This window comes from Uloborus diversus, chromosome 3, assembly GCF_026930045.1.
Source record: "Uloborus diversus isolate 005 chromosome 3, Udiv.v.3.1, whole genome shotgun sequence".
NCBI lineage: Eukaryota > Metazoa > Arthropoda > Arachnida > Araneae > Uloboridae > Uloborus > Uloborus diversus.
In genome coordinates, this window is record NC_072733.1 from 139,893,967 (window position 1) to 139,908,141 (window position 14,175).

Consider the following 14,175-nt stretch of genomic DNA (forward strand, 5'->3'; position numbering starts at 1 on the left):
AAATGATCTTATGCAATGTGTAATCTACACAAAAAGCCTGCTCTTAAGATCGATAACATCAAATTTCTCAAATTTTGATATTTGATGAAATTATTATAACTTTTTCCAGTTTTTATGCATTTATGGTCAACTTCGAGGCGCGAGCGACACCTCAAGATATTTTTTGCGGTCGAAATCCTTTTGTTGAACCAAATATCTCTACAAAAGGCAACTTTTCCGGGCTATTACTTAGCGTTTATCAGATTTTGATTTTTTTCAATCCACCCTAATGAGCATGGCCAGTACTTCAAAAGTAAGTCCACCTCGAACAAGAGCGGGATTAAGTGAATCTGAATCCAGCTTTTGTTGTAAAAAAACACTGCTTATTTTGTGGCGAGGAAGCGGATGAAGAGGCTGAGAAGAGCAAAACGCAGAATTATCGCAGAAAAATTTATAAAGTTTCCACACTTACATTCAAAGAATCCCTTTTAAAATTAGCTAAAAATCATTCTGAGGTGTGTCAAAAGCTGCTCTTGCACGTTTGAATTTTGAGTATGATTTAGTCGCTGCTTTATGAATTTTTCTTTCATTATTCTGCGTTTTCTTCTTCTCAGCCTCCTCATCCGCTTTACAGCCACAAAATAAGCAGTGTTTTTAGAAACAAAAGCTGGATTCAAATTCACTTAATCGCGCTACAGTACAAGGAGGACTTACTTTTGAAGTACTAGTCTCTTTATCCTCACGTTGCTGCAGAGATTGAATTTTTCCGGGTGTATGATTTTCTGCAATCCACGCGAATTGTAACGGACTTTTGACTTCTTAAATAATCAGCACTCTTATAACTTCTCCCGAGACTTGCATCGATTAAAGTTGGCATTCCACAACTGCCCAGCTCAACAGTTTCACCTTCAGTCAAAGTTTATTGCAAATAAAGCGAAATTGTGATATTTTTCTTAAATATTGATCAACACAAACAGTAGACCCTTGTGATAAATACGTTTATTCACTCGAACTGCACGTTTAACTCTAAAAGAAGCAGGTACGTCAGGGGTGCCCTCCCCCCCCCCAGGAGGGATCATGGCCCAGACTGCGCCATCGAAATTTTTAGGGGGATTGTTTTGAGGGGTACTTTTCATTTGGGGGGGGGGGAGGAATGCTTTGGAGGGAGGGGAATTCCGCGAAAATGAGGGGGTGCGCCTTTGCTCTTAGTGGGTTGGGCACCTCTGGGTACGTGAACGATGCCACACGGACTAGAATAGCCAGATGTTATTCAAGGCTACGCGTGTAGAGGGGATTCTGTAAATGACTGGCTGTCTTTTGAGAGTACGCAATATTTGGTAAGGTTTGGTCTTGGAGAAAAAAATCATAAGGACCATTTTTATAGAGAATTTTGAGATCTACAACTTTGGTCTGCGGTACTTTTCGATAAAACTTACCGTTTTTGAGAAAAATCCAAAAACCTAAAATTTTGACCTTTGACCCCGAATAACTTTTTTAGCGCACATGGGATCGATGGGGACTTTTGGCACTTTATTTGTAATGCTAAACCCAAGGTCTCTACAAAAATTTAGCTTTCCCGGAATTTTTGTTATTTCCATTGTCTAAATTGACCGGACTATTAATGCAAGACAAAGAACAAGATTACTTAAGCAAATCAAATTGCATTTTGAGTCAAACAATGACATAAATCAAACTGAAGCTTTTCAGAAAGCTTATTTTGTGTTCTACAGGCATAAATATTCGTTTTAAAACTGATTAAAAATTTTTGAGTAAAATCGCTTAAGTATCCAACACGATGCTTAATATATCGAGTCTTTTATTCAATAATGCATACTGAAAATTTAAATGATTACTTTTAATGAAATTAAACACATTGACAAATATGACGTTATTTTGAACAAATTTTCAACGAAATCTGCCTGCATTTGTTTCGGATATACAAGAGCATTTGGATATGATGCCCTCGGGGATAAGATGCTCTTGGCACTTGTTTTGGATATACAGGAGCTTTTATTATATATTAGTGGTATCCGCACGGCTTTGCCCGTAGTAGAAAATTAAAAGGTCATTTGGTTCGCCTGTATATTTACAAATAATGGATGATGAATTTCTCGCCAATAGGCTATGTTCATTCGCTCTCCCATTCCACGTCATGATAATTTCGTAATTTACTCGTCCATCTTATGATAATTTTTTCTTCAGAAAATGTTCTTAAAATTGAAATGGAAAAAGAACAAAATCGAATTTTCGAAAAATTGCTTCGAGGTGCACACCCCCATGCTACAAACTAACTTCGTGCCAAATTTCATGAAAATCGGCCGAACGGTCTAGGCGCTATGCGCGTCACAGAGATAAAGACATCCAGACATCTAGACATCCAGGCATCCTGACAGAGAGACTTTGAGCTTTATTATTAGTAAAGATAAAGATGATGCTCTCTGGTGATAAGATGATCTTTGTACTTGTTTCGGATGATGCTCTCAGGTGATAAGATGCTCCTTGCGCTTGTTTTAAATATACAGGGGCTTTTAGCTATGATGCTCTCGGATGATATGATGCTCTTTGCATTTGTTTCAGATAGGCAAGTGCACTGAAGAAGGGTTTTTTTTTTTTTCAATGCATGAAAAGATAGCAATAAATTTGGGGAAAATTTCTTGCTCTAAGCGTTTGTAACTATAAAAACCGCGTTTGCAATTTGTTGCAAATCGATTATATTATCAGCATTAAACAATACTTACAAAAATACCATTTGATCAGTGTTTAGTGGTTTTCTGCTACCATCATCGCATCGCTTTGCATCCATCGGAAGAAAATTTACTGGTACTGTAAAAAAATATAAAAAATTTGCAAAATGAAATAATATCTTGTTTGAAAACTCATCAACGTTCAAAATACAAAATGAAATAATTTTGTTTATTAAGCATACTGAGAATCCTATAAAATGAAAACTCCCAAACTCCAGGAAAGTTTTCATTGCAATGAGTTTCTTGTTATAAACAACTTTCAACTTATATCGGTCATAAAGCAATAAAAAACAGCTAAGAAATAAAATAAACACATTAATTGATTGTTCTCATTGTTACAAATACTAAAGTGGAACACATAACTGTACATGATGAGAAGCAACCGGTTTCTAGAATGGAAATGCTTGAGAGAAAAAGTGAAAATATATCATAACATTCATCTTTTAAATTAGATTTTACTGTTAAAAATCAGATGTATTTTTATGCATCTGATGTTTAAGTTAAATTAATCATTAAAACAGTTAATTAAATTTATCAACCGTTTTGAGGAGAGAAAAAAAATACTATGGGGCTACTAAATGTGATTTTTATAAGTAGGGGGGGGGACTCGTAGGGTTTTTAAACACCCAACATTTTTTTACTTGGGGGTCTCATCTGGTACTAAAATGATTCTCGCAGGCCAGAACACATATGAAATTTCAAAATATTGAAAAAAAATTTAATAAATGGGAAAATATGGGACAGGAATGAAAATGAAAAACCAATAATTGTTGTTATCATTACTTGATGCTTCTTTCATTAATTGCATCCGTTTTTCAAAAACCAATTTCTCAATATTTAGCTCCAAATTGGTCACATTGTCCTTAATCATGCTTTTCGATTTGTAAGATTAAACAATAAAGCAACGGGCCACACGGATCAGCTTCGCGGCCTTGATGTGGCCCACGGGCCGTAGGTTGGGCACTGCTGTTTTAAGCTATAAATTACTTTAGTTTTACAAAAGAACTAAAGCGTTTGTGATTTTAGAGTTTATGTCATTTGGGATATGAATCTAATATGCCTAAAAGGTTATAATCCAAGAGCCCACGAGTGCCAGACCTACATCATAGTATAACGCCCCCCCCCCCTCCCTCATTTTTTTTTTTTTTTTTTTTTTGCGGAAGCATATCACAGCAGGTAAAAAAGGTTCGCTATTAGCTAAGCTGAGTGGCGCTGGCTTTGGTAGGAAACAGGTAGCAAAAGAGCGTCAAATTGCTGCAAAAACCAAACATCATACATTCATTCTATGTCACATGACTTGGTGGTCCCCATCCAACTGCCTCCGATTTGGAGGACGTTCTAGAGAGGTGCAGATATGCCTTTGAAATTAACCTATGCAAAGTTCCAAGATACAAATCATAAGAATCTAGAATACCCCAAAAAGAAAGAAAAAAAGTGGACTCCAAAATGGCCTAAAATGGGGTAACCGTGCAAGACATGACAATTCGTTTCACAAAGCAGATCCGCCATTTTGGAGCCCTTCTCTTTTATTGACCCTAGATCCTCAGGATATGGGTCTTGGAAGCTGAAAATGTGTATAAGTTAATTTCAAAGGCATGTCTGCACCTTTATAAAAATTCTATCGAATCGGAGATGGTCGGGTGGAGACGGCGAGGTCACTTGAGATGGAATGACTCAGTTTTTTACACTCCTTTGCTACCTGTTTCGTGACAAAGCCAGCGCAATTCAGCTTAAATAACAGCGAATTATTCTTACCCCCGTGATGTGCTTACACAGAAAAATGTTGGGCTTTTATACTATGACGTAGGGCTGGCACTCATGGGTTCTTGCTCTATCAGTTAACGTAATAATAAAAAAAAATCACAATCAAGATTTTTATTTTGTTATTATTTGAACTATTATTATTTGAACTATTTGATAGTTAAAACTCATTGCTGATAGTTTGAGTGAAATATTTACTTGAAAAGAACATGAAACCATACATGAGTTAGTAATCGTTCTTTTGAATGTAAATATTCTTTTGCGTCGTCTTTTACTCAATGCCATTTCTTTAAAGCAGACTATCTATAAACAATGACCTTGGAAACATTTTTCAATGTCATTTATGTTATTTACATTTTTGTTTCAAATCTTAGTTTAACTCATGCTATCAGTGCTTTTTCCTGTCTTCTTAAAATTATCTTCATCTTCGATTTTCTGTAGAGATATTTTTTATTGTTGTAGATAGCATAAAATTTTAGATAACGGAAACGTCTCAAAGGGAAAGGATGAAACAATGCGATAAAATAGAACTATCTACGACTTTGATTTTTTGTTCTCTTAAAACCAGAGCTGCGGAGTCGGAGTCGGATTGATTTTAAATCAAAGGAGTCGGAGTCGAGATTCGAAGGCTTTAAAGTTCAAAGAGTTGAAGTCGGACACTTTCCCTCAGAGTCTGCAAATCTATCAGGGTATCGGAGTCAGAGTCGGGCTGATTTTGTTGTTAAGGTGTCAGAGTCCGAGTCAAAAGCTCTAAAATTCCCGGAGTTAAAGCCAGAGCCGGAGTTTGTCATTTTTCCTCTGAGTCTGCACCTCTCCAGTGTTGCAGAATCAGAGTCGGAGTTGGACTGATTTTGGGGTAAAGGAGTCTGAGTCAGAAACGGAGTCAAAGGCAGGGCTGTGGAGTCGGAGTCGGAGTCGAAGAGTCGGAGTCGGACTGATTTTGGAATAAAGGAGTCGGAGTCGGAGTCGTTAGAAAACATGCCGACTCCGACTCCGACTCCGGGCTTCTTTTTTTCTTTCCTTTTCACTGACTCTCCTTGCATTTTTTAAAAATTGATTACCAATTGGTTCGATTACATGTATAAAAAGATACTAATGAGAAAATAACTGCCATTATGGCAATCAGCTAGCTTGAATGCTTACCGAACTTTCTGTAGCCGTCCCCTAGTTTGCTTGCTTTTTAACTTAACTAATAGCAACTGTCAGCAAACGGTTTTGTTGAATAACATTTTCAAGTAATCACTTTCAAATAAAAATAGAAATATAGTGTTTTGTTCTATCTCAGTTTAAAATAGTAAAAGAAACGTAACAAATGAGTAAGTCGACGCCCGTAGCTAAGATTGAAACGTTTAAGTGTGATCGGCAAATTCAAAGAAGTTCTGGCTTGAAAGCACGAATCTAAAAGATTCGATGAAATAATCTAATGTTTTTTTCTTTATTAAGACTATTTCTGTAAGCTTGGTTCTCACTAAAAGTATGGAACAAAATAAGTGTTAATGATTTCTTGATTACAAGACTCAAGAATTGTAGTTAATCTTAAAATCTTCATATTTAGGTTAATTCTAAAGCAGCCAATAAATTGTAAATTATAAATTTAGCGAAGCAGAAATATAGGTATGGTAAAAGCTATTCGTACAAATTTGTATACCGCCGCGTTTTGTGTAAAATTAGCTCCTGACGTATATGTGCCATATTTTCGTTGAAATTTTATTGATGAAATGTAATTTAAAATATATTCGCGAAAATTTTCAGAACTAAAGTATTTATATTTTTTATAAACTCTGAAATTAACTTTGGGGGTCATCTACCAGATGGATGTCACCCGGGGCAAACCACTCCCTCTCAAGAACTTGGATTTAGAAAAAAAGGTTTTTTTTCTCTCAAGTTACAGCTTTCAAAAATTGAAAGCACACGATTTGATCAATATATATTTGTTAAACATTAAAGGGGGGCAAATTACAGATAATCATTTTCAAAATTTTTAAAAGGGATTTTTAAGTCATCTCACTTTTTAACTCGTAACTATTGGAAAGTTTGATTTTTAAATTGAATTTCTAACGTTGTATGACGTCTTGGGTTTACAATAAAAAACAAAATGCGAAATTTTCATAAAAAGGAATTAATATTTCAATCTCTGTTAAGAGGTTTTCCCCCTTCCCTTGAATGGAGAGAGGGAGTTGAAAAAATACAATTAAATTTTTTTTAAAAAATCCGGAGTCGGAGTCGGAGTTGGAGTCGGAGTCGGGCGTTTCAAAATCCAGGAGTCGGAGTCGGAGTCGGCCATTTTCCTTCCGACTCCGCAGCCCTGGTCAAAGGCTCTAAAATTCCCGGAGTTGAAGTCAGAGCCGGAGTCTGTCATTTTCCCTCCGACTCCGCAGCCCTGCTTTAAACCACGTGATACTTGAGCTTCTATAGGATTTTTTATAATGAGGTGAACATCTAGGAAAATTTAGGCAGAACGTTATAGCCCCTAAGCCAGGTCAAAGATGGAACTACATGCAATATGCCGACAGCCCGGTTATCACATCTAAAGACCGCTTTTCCGTCCTTGTTACATACTCATCAGCAGGGGCGTACACAGAAACTTCAGGGACAGTCACAAATGACATTTTCGGGCCCCCTTCCGTATTGTTTACCCCTATACTTCACCCCTAGCTTTAAAAAGATTGAGCCCCCTTCAGGCTCTGGCCCGTGTCAACAGGTGTCCCTTCTCCCCACCCCTCCTTCCGAGTGCACGCCCCTGCTCATCAGTCAGGAATAATAAATGACCAAGTTGGAGGAAGATGCCATCTCATTGAAGCTGAGAGTGCCAACAAACTGGTAGATAAAGTAAATTTAGCTCGCCAGCGAGAGTCCGCAGACATAGTGCGGTTCAACTCGTAAATTGCAATCGAAGTTTTTTCAACTGTCAATCACATTGCTTTCGTGGAAAAGATGAAATGTCACACTGTTTTTCATCAGCATCTTTTTATTTTTAAAAATCCGTGACGTCACACTTCTTGTTACTCTCTCCCTCCTCTTCGTCCCAATCTCTCACAATTTCACGATCCCTTCCCCTAATGCGTGACATCATTTGCGTTTGGACCCTTTTATAAAATTCAATTTACTTCCTCTAGTGTAACATTAATGTATCAATTCAATTTAAGATGGCTAAAGCATCCCTGCCTAAGATATTAAAGTACGGAACTATAGATGTTTTGATATGAAATGATCCAAACCTGAAAATCATTTGAAGAATATCAAAACAGATTTAGAAAATGAGCTGTAAGCAGTGTCATACAACACACACACACATAAAACAGGGCGTCTGAAAGATCCTTGACATATTTTGAAAATTCAGAGAAAAGCAAACTAATTACCGTATGAATGAATACGCGGTTTGGACCATAATAAGTCAAAGATTCAAGAATTTTTTATGGCATTGTAAAAAATGAAAAAGGGGAAAAAGAAAAAGAAAAAAATATAGTTATAAGTAATCGCTGTATCGTCACAGTAAGAAAAACAAACGTCATGTCAGGTGTTTATCATTTTATTAAACAGAATTTTGTTAAACAGTTAATACCTTTTATTGCTGGAGTTCTATGTTCGTACCTTTAGTGGATATAACTTGAGTAGGGGAGAGTGTTGTACCTTGAGACACATTTCGTATTCTAATTTTTAATGTCAATTATTTGAATCAAATTTAAAATCTAAAAGTATCTAATCTAAAAATTAAAATACCCCAACATACTTCTATGCGATATATTTTTAAAAATTCAGACAGTTTGCAAATAAAATGTTACCAGCCATTTTTAAAGTAAAAGCTCCAAGCTGTCCCAAGGTACAATATCCTATTGTACCTCGAGACACATCCTGTTGTACTATGGGAAAGTCTTCATGATTCAGGAAGCAGCCATATACTTAAACCAATTTTGCACCAGAAAAAAAAAATTTTTTTTTCATGGTAGTGAATCTAACATTATATTAATATATTATCTAACATTAAATGTGTTTGAAAGACTATAAGATTAGAACACTGTTCCATGTTCCTAAACGTATCTTAATTATTATGATCCATGCACCTGTTGTACCTTGGAACGTTTTGTAAGGTACAAAATATTTGGCTGCCCCAAGGTACAATCACCACGTGGTTTAAGAAAAACCAAAATAATGGTCAATCTAGATGCACTATCATTATTTTCTCTTAAGCAAACTATTTAAAGTACTTCTCTTTTATAACAAAATAAAATTCAATTGATTAAATTTACAAATACAAAGACAGAAAATGAAATGAAAATGAAGAAAGTATTTACTTTTTTGAGTCATGAAATTTTCTTTCTCTCACAAAATCTACAATTTTACTCATTTGATGCTGATTTTTACTGAAACACTATTTAATAGTGAAGGTTACTATTAGAGATTACAAAAACATGGCTGCCAAAAATAGATTCTTAGAAATTAGCAGTGTTCCAAGGTAGAAACGTTCCTAGGTACAACATTCTCCCCTACCGTGAAGATGTGGTTCAAACACCATACGGTGCACACATTGAATTCTGGTAATGAAAGATATTGTGCTCTATTATCAATACAATTATTAAACACCTCAAAGGACGTTTGTTTTTCTTACTGTGAAGACACATCAATTACCAATAATTACACTTTTTCCTTTCTTTTTTTCCTTTTTAATTTTTTATGAAGTCATAACAAAATTCTCGAACCTGTGAAGTATTATGACACAAACCTTCATTCCTACCACAATTAGTTGCTTTTCTATGAATTTTTTTGATGTGCCAAGGACCTTTCGGACACCCTGTATATTATTTATAGTACAGAGATAGAAAGAAACATATAGTAGCACGTTACTGAGTTTTAGTATTTCCTTCAAATCTTGCAATGAGCACGTCGATGGTAGACAGATTCCAATGCCGTATTTGAAATACTTTCCAGCAAAATTAGTGCCAGGGAACTCTCCAATAAACTAGAAAAGAAAACTACTTAAACTATAGTGATAAGCAAAATATTAGGGAAGTGACTTTTAATGATAATACAGGGTGATAAGAAATAACTTAGACACACATAATACACCATAACTTTAATGCTAATGAAAATATTATGACCAAACTTCAGAATAAATATGAATACATTATTTCGTCTCATATATTTACACATTTTCAAAGTGGCTACCTTTAGGATTAATACAGAGCATTAAACGTTAAAAAAAAAGGAAATTGATGATAAGTGTTATAAGGTATTCTTCATGACACTTTGAACTACTTGTTTATGTTAAAAGACGAGCTGAAAAATTAAGAAATTAAGGTGTTCGAAGCCTCAAGAAAAATATTCCTGAAAAGGTTAAAATTTTGAACATTTAACATGGATGAAAAAAGGCATCTTTTTAGAATTTTCGCTTAAGAATGTATGAATTTTCAATATTTTGGCTCACACTTAGTGAACTGAAGTGGAGAATCGTATAAAATTGAAATACAACCCTGACAACAATACATAAGTTGACATTCTGCCGAAAACATTACTACTGTAATAACAATAATAATAATAATTTTGATAAAGAATGATATAATATCTATTATTAATGATGATGATAATTTAACACACTTACACTGCCAAGTTTCCCGAAATCTGTGAGGTTTATTTTTTTGTTATTGTAATCCTTGATAGCCTCTAGTATCTTGGGAGGAAATTCCACCTCCACTGTACAGTACTGTCCGTGGTAGTACTCATCCTTTTTATTTTTGGGCACATCACCTTTCTTGGTTGAACTGACTTCCAGGCACTGGTCATAATCGCCCATTACACTGAAGGTTCCGTGCAACAAACCATAAGGTGGCTTCGCCATGGCATCCAAAACTGAAACAAAATAGAAATATTTTGAATTTGTAAACACATACAGTACTAACGCAGAGCGATTGAAAACAAAACTAGTATATACTGTGACCATCACGAAAGTTTCTTATATGCACAAGTAACGAGAAAGAACGTTTGATAGCTCAACCTGCTTTTGAGCTATTGGAACCAGAATTGAATCAGCCGGCCTCTAGGGTCGACATACGGACTAAATTTATTTGGATTCCGCCCATTACTTCCTGACATACAGCAGGTAGCATCATAGAAAAAACGTTCGATTGCTTCACCCCTTCATCCCCTTGGAGGAATATTCACCAAAAACTAAGGGGCACCAATTCACTTGGAGGCACATAGCGTCGCCTCAGAGCAACACTTAGGCGTTTAATCCCAGAAATAACACTAAGATATCCTGCTGTTGCTTTGGGAAGACGATAGGTGTAACAAATTTCGTTCGATTTGATGCAGTATTTTTTGCTGTAAGGTGGCCACACCCATACAGACACACATTTTCCAAAAATGGTCAAAATGGACCCAGCACACGACAATACGTGCAATGCAAAATGACGTTTCGAATTCGTCAAAATTCGAAAGTTGAAAATTCTCACAAGTCCAATACTTTCTTCTGAAATATTAGATATAGAAGAATGTAAAAAGTAAAGTTTTGAACGATAAAGAAAATGTTACAAACGGACAATTCCGTCATAACAGACTTACAGTCACAGAAGGGAAACTAACCTTGCTGCTTTAAAAAAACTTTAAATAGTTAGTCGAATTGTGGTTACACATTGCATACTATGGCAAGAAGGAGAAAAAAGTAATTTTTTCTAAAAAAAATCTTTAATATAACTAGTTATAAGTAATGAAAGGTCGCCGTAAGGGACTATAGCACAAGTTACCATTTCCTCAACATACCTTTATATTTGTGAATATTACGCCTGATTACTGATTAGGTCAACTAGGCAATGCCCTAATGGCCCCAAACTTTAGGTGTCCCTAAATTGATTAAATTACTATAGGAGGGCCTAAAATTGTAAGTATTAACTGTAGGGGGGCCACCAAAAAACTGTTTGTCCTAGGGAAGTATATCTTTTAATCTGGGCTTTATATTACGTACTAGCAGTACCCGCATGCCGATGCCCGTGCTAATAATTTAAAGGAAGTCCGTTGAATAAAAAAACTACCCCCGTCTTTCTCCCTTTTAATGTGAAATTATCATTTTTCTTCAACTAAAATGCGTACTTACGATTTCGGAAAACCTAAAGTCTCTTTGAAATTTTTAAAACTATTCGCCACAACACATAAAAAGATTAACGGTAGTTTTAAAACTCAAAATAATCCTTCAACTGTATAGTTCATCACTTAAGGCGCCAAGCAATCACGCTACCGTAACCCAGCCCTTTAGCAAGAGAAGTGAGGTTTTTTTCTGCAGTCTAAAATGTTTCGCCTTATAAACAATACTATAATAAAACGTCATAAAGAACAATCACAATTGAAATACGATAAATAAAATTATTTACTTAGATAAGTAATCTTCAACTGTAAGAACAAAAACAAACTTTGGAAATAAGGATAACCTGAATAATTGTGTACCTGAATATCAAAAAAATATTTAAAAAAAACGCATTCAAAAATTAAATTTGCTGACCACAACAACGCAGCCGACCACACGTCTGAGCCGCGCGGCATGGCTCCTCGCAGCTATCGACATTGTCGGCCAGCGCCCTCTCGATAAGTTAATTTACCCCGCCATCTATTATAGGAATTCATAGTACCAAAGAATTCATGAAACATTTAATTTGTAATTACAAATATTTCGTTCAATCTGATTTTGAAAAAATAGCCTCTAGCCTTTCTTAATAAACGGACTATTCAACACAAAAATAATTTTTCAATTCGAACCAATAGTTCCTAAGATAAGCAAGTTCAAAAAAAAAAAAAACAATCAAACTCTTCAGCTTTATATTAATAGTATTGATAAAAATAACTCATAATTGTTTACGAAAACAACATATTTGATGCAAAAGGGAGTTAGAAGTAATTCTCTCACAAAATTTGTTTGATGCCATATGGTAAAGATAACTCAAAAACAATTTATATGCGTAGCAAACTTAGGGCCGTCTGCAAGGGGTAGGTTTTTAAAGTTCAAACTCCCTCCGAAATACTTCAAAAGCATCCCAAAAAGTGCTTTTCATCATGCATTTCTTTTCTTTTCTTTTATTTATTGTTATTATTTATTTTATTTATTTCGCTGAATGAATTACCAATTAATTTTAAAAAAATTTTCAATTCAATTTCGTTTTCAATTTCTTTTTTGAAAAATGAAATTTTTATTATTATAAAATTGTGCAAATCAATGTCGTACCTATAGCATTTATTTATTTCTTTATTTTATTTTACACGTAGATATTTGCGAATATCATTTCTTACAAAATACTGCTTTTTTCCTTCAGAACATTGAAAATCTTTAAATTTGTAAAAGTCACATTTTGTATTTAACATATTTAATTATTGTCAATGTGCGTACTCACATTTTCAAATTAAAAAAAAATATATTATTGAAGTCTCTTTGGAATTTAAAACTATTCGCGAAAACCCATCGAAAGGACATCGATTGTAGTAGGAATACAAAGAAGGATTACATATAAATTTAAATAAAATATCAAGCTCAAAAAATATTAACGAACACATTTTCAAATCATTATTTGCAAATGAATAATAGAAAAACAATGTATTCAAAATGAAAAATTGAGCTTGTGAACTTGAAAAATTCTATATTTGTGAGTACTATGTGAGGGACTTAAATATTGCATAAAAGCAAAAACTTCAGTGTAACACCAAATACCTACTTTTTTTTTTTTTTTTTGTATTTTTTTTTTTTTTTTTTTGTATTTTTGAACTTGATAAATTCATAAAATTCATATTACATTTTAAAACAATTTATGGAAAAAAATCAATTTTTGGTAGAAAATTATAAATTTCAGGCCTAGTTGCGGGATGTCTAAATATTTTTTAATTTGAATATATGTTCTTGCGGTACATGTGGAGATATAGGGGCAATGTTTTATCAACATGAAATTTCAAATTTCCAAAAAAAAAAGAAAAGTTTTTTTCCGATTCAACCTAAAACATAGTACTGGTTCTCTTCCACGCGCAAGTCGGCACTGGTTGCAGAAGTTCAAATTATATAAAACGTTTTTTGCAATGGGGTTGTTTCCGTCAGTCAAAAGTACTACTTTTAGTCACTGAAATTGATAGAATAAGTTAAAAAAAATTTAAATGGACCCAGAAAATACTTTCATTTTCCCAATAGTCATTTTTTAATTAATTTTTTAAAATATCTGATTTTGAAAACAAGTCGTGGTCTTCATGACGTCACAAATGATGTCCTTTGGCGCATTTTTTACTGCGTTTCCACGTTATGATAATCAATAAACGAATTAAAATTGCGCTCTACGCTTGCTATCCACCATATCGTTGCCAATGCACGTGAGTAAAGATGCGATTTAAATATTTTGAGCTGTGAATGGCAACACTTAATGGCATTTCATCATTTGTGATGTCATCAGCAGAAGACATAAACACTGAAAACGCACCGATTTAAGTAATTTTTTTTTAATATTAAACTTAAACAAATTATTTAAAAATGGTCAGATCCTATGTTTTTAGCATGCTCTTTCAGAAGAAAATACTTTTAAAATTTTGGAAACGATCCCATTTCCTTTATTTCGTATAAGGAAGTAAAAACAGAAATTTTACCGGAAATCTAATGGTCTCAAATGCGTTTTGAGAACAGTAGCGACAAAATGGAACGCATTGATTGATTATTAACTGATTGATTTAAGTCATTTTC

General features: G+C 34.3%; 1 protein-coding gene across 1 annotated transcript in view; it reads right to left on the minus strand.

Annotated features, from left to right (window-relative positions):
- The window catches only part of LOC129218962 (uncharacterized), a 30,419-nt gene that overhangs the window by 6,537 nt on the left and 9,707 nt on the right, over nt 1-14,175 (minus strand). Inside the window, exons 2-4 of the mRNA XM_054853282.1 lie at nt 10,081-10,328; nt 9,327-9,441; nt 2,718-2,802 (exon numbers count right to left, since the gene is read on the minus strand). Coding sequence (XP_054709257.1) covers nt 2,718-2,802; nt 9,327-9,441; nt 10,081-10,328 — 448 coding nt within the window. The remainder of the gene's footprint in view (nt 1-2,717; nt 2,803-9,326; nt 9,442-10,080; nt 10,329-14,175) is intronic.